Source organism: Mycetomoellerius zeteki, unplaced genomic scaffold (assembly GCF_001594055.1).
Source record: "Mycetomoellerius zeteki isolate Tzet28-1 unplaced genomic scaffold, Tzet1.0 scaffold86, whole genome shotgun sequence".
Taxonomy (NCBI): Eukaryota; Metazoa; Arthropoda; class Insecta; order Hymenoptera; family Formicidae; genus Mycetomoellerius; species Mycetomoellerius zeteki.
In genome coordinates, this window is record NW_017257892.1 from 43,671 (window position 1) to 51,894 (window position 8,224).

Consider the following 8,224-nt stretch of genomic DNA (forward strand, 5'->3'; position numbering starts at 1 on the left):
TATGTATACATAAACACGCATAAATATTCATAATCATATATATAATTATACATGAAATATGCCCATATTTATGCCCATATTCATCCTTCTTTCTTGAACATCAAAAATAATTAAAAAGAAAATTTCCGCATTGTTTATTTTAGAAAAAATCAAGTTTGGAAAAATATAAAAGTCCTATTAATTATTTTTTATGTTTTTTCAATATTATTATTTTTAGTATACTAAAAAGTAATTTTACAAACTAAAGAAGGATGTATAAACATGGATATATTATCTCATACATAATTATATATGTTTATGAATATTTATACATGTTTATGTATGTTTATACATATTTATGCATGAAAAATTTTTTACCAGAGTCGATATGCGATTTTCGATATGTGATTTTCAACAAAATGCTTCTTCATTTCATGAGATAATTGATAATTTTTTTAATAACCTTTTATTATATATATTATTTTACACTCTCAGTAAACGAGAATGGATTAAAATGGATTGAAATTTTTTCTATCCGAATGCGGATTTTAAATAGCGAATACTTTTTTTCAATTGAATGCAATTGGATTGAAAAACTGCATTTCCTTTTCAAAATTTTGAATTGAACAGTATTCACAATGCACAGAAAAAGCTGATATTATTTTTAGATTGAAAGGCATAGAGATATGCTCCATGCAATTCCTATAAATGAATAAAAATGCTTTCAGGATTGAAAAGCATTCATTTTAATATTCGTGAATCCATATTTCTGAAAATTTGAATCCATTTGAATCCATTTCAATCCATTCTCGTTTGTTGGGACTTAATGTTCCTCTTGTGGAGAAATGGAAAATCCATTTTAGTTAATATTTTTGCATTTTAAAACACACAGAGAAGTCTGACATCTCTACTTCGATCTACTTATTTTATATCCGTTATTATTTTAATTATTTATAATATCACAGTTATTGTCAATTATCTTTTAACAACAAGACTGGAATGCTGATTTTAATACTTAATAATTATATTAAATTATAAACATTTTTTTTATTATAAGTTTGTGAGAATAAAAACATTAAATAGATAAATGAAGTAGAAAATTTTGGAATTAACAGGTTACGGCGATAACGCCTAAGCCAATGAAAATATTGGATATTGCCATGAAAAATATGAATAATGCCACAAGAGAAAAAAAAATCATTTACGTGTGGGGCAGCTGTTTTGGTAAACAAGTTCCGAAATCTACCGTCTATGAATACATGATTCTATTTGATACATGTAACGCTGACTGCAAGACCGCAAACTGTGAAATATTTTCAACCAAATGAGAGGTCTACAATACTGCACGATATCGCAAAGATGTTTAATGATCCTGTAAATTTCGTTCTTTGTATCAATCTATTCTTCTTAATGGATTTCCGACTGTTAGGCTTACAATACGACTTATTTTTAAATTCTTAAATTCTATTAATATTCTAAAAAAATTTGCTATTCTAGAATATTATGAAAAGTTTTCCATTTTTTACATAAAAATTTTTTTATCTTACTAAATGAAAATTAAATCGATACTCAAATTTAAAAAGTTAAAAAAATTATATCAATATTCAAACGTTAAAGACATTTTTATCAAAATATATTTAAAAAATATATAGCACTACGTCTTACTATAAGTTACGATGACGTTCATCAGATTTGTTCGGTAGAGCTATAAAAATGTTTTTAATATCTTCCTTCAATTCCATAAAACTGTGCGTCTCCATCACATTCTTCTTGTTTTCTTGAAAGTATTCGAAACAGAATTTCTCTACTGTCTGCAAATTATGTGGAATACATAAAATAAGTAAATAAATAAGTACGCAAAATAAAAATAACTTTTTTGCAGTTCATGAATTTTAGTATTAAATGCAATACTGGAGCGCTAGAACTTAACAGAGAAAAATTGCATGTCTAATAAATCATTTGAAAACATAATTCGCGATCTTGCCACTCTTCCCCCCCCCTCCACCCATTATAACATTTAAAAAATTTGAAAAAATATTTTACTGTAATAGAAACAAGAAAAATATTCTCAATTGATTAATATATCAATTTCATTATAAATTGTGACATTTTCTTTTCGAAGACAGAAATCAGCTATTAATGAAATTTATGAATAAAAAAAAAACGAGATTGCTAATTACATACCTTGCTGTCATACTTTTGTGCTGTATTGTAAATAGAAAATACAGTTTCATCCATTATGTCTTCCTTTATCGCCTTGTAGCAACTTGCCTCGAACCTATTGTCATTCAATTCATCAGCTAGTTTCAGTAGATCTGCAACGAAACAGTTTTAATCGTGAATTGTAAGCAATGGAGTAATTGTACGATCTCTATTTAAACTCAAACTCACCAAATCTCTGTTCCAGAGATACATCAATTTTGCCAGTATATAAATATTTGAAATAGGCGTAACACATGGCATAGGAAAATTGATCAAACCTGATGATACTATAAGGAAGAGCATATATAAAGAATCAAATATAAAACATTATTCATAAAAATAACAAGGGCTTTTACATAAATACTTACTCTTGATCATTTTCAGAGCTTATAAATTGGTCTATGGATTTGAAATATGAATTACGAAACTGTAGGATATTCTTATGGACATAAATAGATTGCCATCCGATTTTTATTACAAGATCGCTGATATTCTGCCAGAAGCAAAGAAATAAATTTGTTAAAGATAAATAAATAGTATTTTGTATATTGCATAACAAAAAGATTTGAGATAGTGAACAATGTTATATGAAGATTATTATATATACATATATATATACATTTTTTTAAACATTCTTAAAAAATCTACACAGGACAAAAAACAGAATTGGGCCACAGTAATTAATTTTGATGCAAGAAAGCAAGTAAAGAATTTTTAAATTATTTGCCTGCGACTTCTATATATCGTATATATCACTTACAAGTTTAAGAATTTCGAAAGCTTCCGGTCCGAATCAATTATAAGAATTTAAAAATAAGTCGTATTGTAAGCCTAACAGTCGGAAATCCATTAAGAAGAATAGATTGACACAAAGAACGAAACTTACAGGATCATTAAACATCTTTGCGATATCGTGCAGTATTGTAGACCTCTCATTTGGTTGAAAATATTTCACAGTAGTTCGCGGTCTGGCAGTCAATGCATTACATGTATCAAATAGATTCATGTATTCACAGGTGATAGGATTCGGAATTTGTTTACTGAAACAGCTGCCCCATATGTAAATGAGTTTTTCTTCGCTTATGGCACAACTCATATTTTTCATGGCAGCAATATCCAACATTTTCATTGGCTTAGGCGTTATTGCCGTAACCTGTTAATTCCAAAATTTTCTATTTCATTTATCTATTTAACGTTTTTATTCTTACAAACTAATAACTTATAATAACAAATCATTTACCATCTCAGGAGTAAGGAGGTCATTTTTCCTATTACAACCTAATTGTCCACAAGAATTTCCACCCCAGGCGAAAATGTTTCCTTCTTCAGATAGTGCGAGTACGTGTGTATATCCACAGGCTACTTTTACTAAAATGAAGACAAGATCAAATATAGATTAGTCAACAGTGCATCTATACAAAACCTTCATTTCCTCATAAATCATCTTTAGAAATGAGCTTTCAAAATAAAGAAATTACTTATTTTAACGCCTTCTGTTATTTTAACTTCAAGTGGTTCATCTATAAATTTGTCCTCGCTCCTAGAAACACCTAATTGGCCACAATTATTTTTTCCCCAAGTGTATATCTTGTTGTCTGCAGTAAGCACTACGAAGAAACTGTATCCACAACAAATAGAATCGACCTTTATCTGGAAATGCATCTGTCTTAACCAGGCCAAGTCATTAAAGTGATGGTTTTGGAAATAGAATACCTAGATATTAAACAACTTTTAATATCTAAAACTAAATATTATTATTATAATAATTCGGTTAGTTTACCTTTTGATCGTCAGTTAAAATGATAAAAGTACTGCCGCCACCAGCTACACTTTGTACAACACGTGAATATCTCAGGTCAATTAGATGAGAATAATACATTAAATTCAGTTCAGCCAATTCAATCCCGCTCAGCCAGTGATATATCTTTTTCAAAAATAAGATTGTTATTAATTTTTATAATTCATATATTTTATATATAAAATACCATAAAAGATAAACTGATGCACTATTATACATATTCATACTAATCTTCCAAAATTTCTGCAAATTCTAAAATTATTAGATATGTTGGTAGGTATATGTGTTGGACAATTATAATTTTTCTTCTTACACTTATGTATGAAAATTATATAAATTTTACATGTAATTTTACAAAAAAGTATCACAACATAGTATAAATCAGACCTGTTCAATTTGAGCTCCGAAGTTAAAACGCAAAGTCACCGACGTAAAAAAATTCAATGTAAGATTTTAGGAACTGTAAACTGTTGATAAGCGTCACTTAAATGCGTATCAACATTTTACAGTCCCCAAAATCTTACCTACATTGAATTTTTTTGCGTCGATGGGTTTACGTTTTGGCTCCGGCGCTCAAATCGGACAGGCCTGATATATAAAATGTATACAAATCCGTCCTTTAGAAGATTATTGAAGTAAATATAGAGAATGTACAAATATGTCATAATCACTATTAAATAGAGAGACATTTTTATGAGAATAAAATTTATTTGAATCCTAAAGTGATTTTTTTTTCATTTCCAAAATGTATGTTCTATTTATTAAGAAATAAAAATAATTTTTCTACATATGCTATGTATGTCTATAATATGACTTCTAAATATTAAGAGCATTAAATTCAATGAAAAACCCCATCAGTAATTTATTATTATATATAACTAAGTGTTAAACATTTGTGCTAGGTTGGGTAAGTTAACTTTAGGGTTTGTTAATTTGGGTAACTTAACAAGTTAATTCATAATGAAATTAATTAAATTAAAAGTTAAGTTAGTAAAAAAAGTAATTGAAAAGTTAAAAGTTAAATATGATCCGAACAAACAATAAAAAAAAAAAGAAAAAGTTTGATCATTTTACATAATTTTTCGTATTTTTCCTTTCTCACAGCATATTTATTAAAGAATCTAGTTATATTTGTTCACAAGTAACAATTATACAATACAAAATTACTAAATTATATGCTCATTATCCTCTCGCATTGTGTCTGAGAATTAACTTAAAAAAAATCAAATTAAAAGTTAATAGTTAATAAAATGTAACTAAATTAAGTTAAAAAGTTAAGAGTCTAAAATGTAACTAAGTTAAGTAAAAATTAATGAACTTTTTAACTTTTTAACGTAACTTTTATCTTTTTAATTTAGCACTACCCAACCCTGAACATTCCTAGTATCCCTGGTGAAAAAATTTCACTGAATTTATTCCACGTTTTGAAATATATCAGCGAAATTGCTGAAAATTTGCTGAAATGTCAATGAAAGTGAATTTTTTAGCTAATATACTAAAAAATGATTAAAATTGAATTGAAATTCCTCTAAAATTTTGTTGAAAATTAATTTTTCAGCTAAAATTTGCTGAAATTAAACTGAAATTTTTCTGAAAAATATTCCAAAACGTAGAATAATTTCAGCGAAAAAATTTTTCCATCAGGAATATTTCTGAGATATACTATACCTCTCCATTTTCTGTTAACAAAATGTAAGTCAAATCACAGTCAATAAGTAACATCTTTATGATTTTCCCGAACATGTAATCCACTTTTTCTGGGTGTAGCAAATAAACTACCACACCTCTTCTCTCAATATGTGAATATTTGCTGCACGAACGCTCTGCGAGCCTTTAATAAAAATTAATACAATGTTACATATCAAGCATGATATAGTAAAAAAATAGTAAATAACCAGTAAAATAATTCATTCATATTGACTTCACGTGAAAAACAATTGTCAGAATCTTATTTTACCTAAAAAGTTGCAAATTTACTTAATATGGCCGTGTTCAGTAAAGAAAATTATAAGTGCTCAACATCAATGTGAACGCTTAATAATTCTTAATAATTCTTAAAGTATACGCACTAATACGTGTTTGTGAGGTGGAGTTTATGCTGAGAACGACAAAAATTTTTCCTTAAGATTTCAATTTCGAAATTTATTACATATATTAATGTGTATACTTTAATCTTGGAAAAGAATTTTCGAATCTGTAAAAGTAAATCCTTGCAAAGCAAGTAATTTCGTTTTAAGAGAAATATTTTTTTCTGCGCTTTTATGAATCTTAATTTCACAAATTGACAGTATTGTTCGTTCAAGTAATCTGAATCTTCCGCCTCATGTTTATTTTCAATCTACAAGGTGTAAAATTTTAATAACGAGCAAATATTAATCTTAGGTGACAATTGTATGTGTCAGAGAAAGTTAATTTTTTAATTTTTTTCCGATTTTCTCGTGAAATCGTTTTCCAGGATTTCTTTTTATGCGTTCTTTAATTCTGTAAAAAAATTTTACAATCCGTGAAGCCAATTTGGAGATTTCTTCTAAAACGTAATTATAGTAAAGTAGGACGACTTTAGGATCCCCTTAATATAATTGTTTCCTACACTGACCGCGTATTCATAGTCGGTTCTTATATTTAAGATGGTTCTTTAGTAAATCGAGTTACCAAAGAGAGAGAGAGAAATGTCTAATTTTAGGTTGGCCATGGTGAAGCACCTTAAATTTTCGGCACTTTACTAAGGACCATAACAGAAAGACTGATTTAAAATCTTAAGTTATTGTGCATTACTAAAGACAAGACTTTAAGTCATAAGAAATTGTCTTGAGATTATAAGTCAGCTTTCTGTTAAGACTCTAAAGAACCACCTTAGAATCGTCTTTTCTAGGTGTCTTTGTTTAATATACAGGATAAACAAAGTATTGTATAGGCCGCGGTCTAAATGCACGGTGTAAACGTAGCCACTGAGGATTGCGAATTGAGGATTAGAATTCAGCCAATTAGAACGAAACGGATTAAACTTAAAATTACCTGATTGGTTGAATTCTAATCCTTAATTCGCAATCCTCAATCTCCAATGCGTAGTGTGACACAGGCATTAAGTTAGTGCATGAATCAATCAGAGAGCCGTATTAGCATCTTAAGATATTACTTGAGATTAGACCGGACTATGGATTCCGGCCCTAGTCGGTACTTATTTCAAGACCATCTTAAGTAATGTCTTAAGACGCCAATGCCTTCTAATTGGTTCATTATACACCTCAAAGCTGAACTTAAGGCGGTCTTGAATATAAGATTTATGAATACCGCCCAGAGGGTCGTATTAGCGTCTTAAGACGATGGCATTATTTAAGACAGTCTCGAAATAAGAACGGACTATGAATATCGCTCATATATATTAGAGAAAGATAACGATATTAAGTTAAACCGAAATTAAAGTTTATATAGAAACAAACATAATAAACGACTATGCGGATTGTTATAACATGCTGCTTTTGTTTTCTCTCTCTCTCTCTCAGCCAACACAAGTATCGTTCTATCTTTAGTTGTTATTATTATTGAATGTCAAGAACATTATTTGCGTCGACTGTGATGAAAAACAGTCAATATTATCTTCGAAAAAAAAAACCGAGTGAGTAAAAGAAGTAGGAAAATACCGATCGACTTATATACGTGTACGAAAGGAATTTTCGAAAAAATTGAATCGCTCATGCTATAACCGAATCGTCATTTTTTTTTTAATCGAATCGAAGAAGAATTAAAAGTTTCGTTAAAATTCCATCCAGTTAACAAACTGACGATCATTTAACACGTGGCGATTTTTAAATTGTAGGATTAATTGCCGAGCGGATGCCTTCCATTTAGTGTGACACAAGTATCGTTCCGTTTTTCTTACGTTTTTCTGTAGAATGCAAAGAAAAATAAAACGATACTTGCGTCGACAAAATTAAAGGCATTTATTACAATTATGATTACGACAACGACTTTAACTCTTATAGACAAAGTTCCGAATATGGGCATTCCTATTCTCAAATTTAACGCGTGATCGCCACTATATACTTTCAATTTGTCCGACAGAAATGTGTGTTCTTAAAAATAAGATAAAAATTCTGCGACTTTATACGCTCCGATTTTTATTTTTATCAGGGAATAGAGAAAAGGCCGGCAAAAAGAAAAGGTGAAATTTTACCATTTTTGATAGCCTGGTTTATCTCTGGTCAACACCTCCTTGCCTTCGTTCTCTGACTCATCACTCGCCAT

General features: G+C 29.0%; 1 protein-coding gene across 1 annotated transcript; it reads right to left on the reverse strand.

The window, feature by feature from the left end:
• Positions 1–1,643: 1,643 nt before the first annotated feature.
• Positions 1,644–8,224, reverse strand: LOC108730200 (RCC1 and BTB domain-containing protein 1-like). Its single transcript, XM_018459759.1, has 10 exons — positions 8,154–8,224; positions 5,648–5,810; positions 3,962–4,105; positions 3,660–3,894; positions 3,422–3,549; positions 3,068–3,334; positions 2,550–2,674; positions 2,371–2,468; positions 2,164–2,294; positions 1,644–1,790 (listed from the first exon to the last, which is right to left on the reverse strand). The coding sequence occupies exons 1-10, from the start codon at positions 8,222–8,224 to the stop codon at positions 1,644–1,646; spliced, it is 1,509 nt and encodes a 502-aa protein (XP_018315261.1).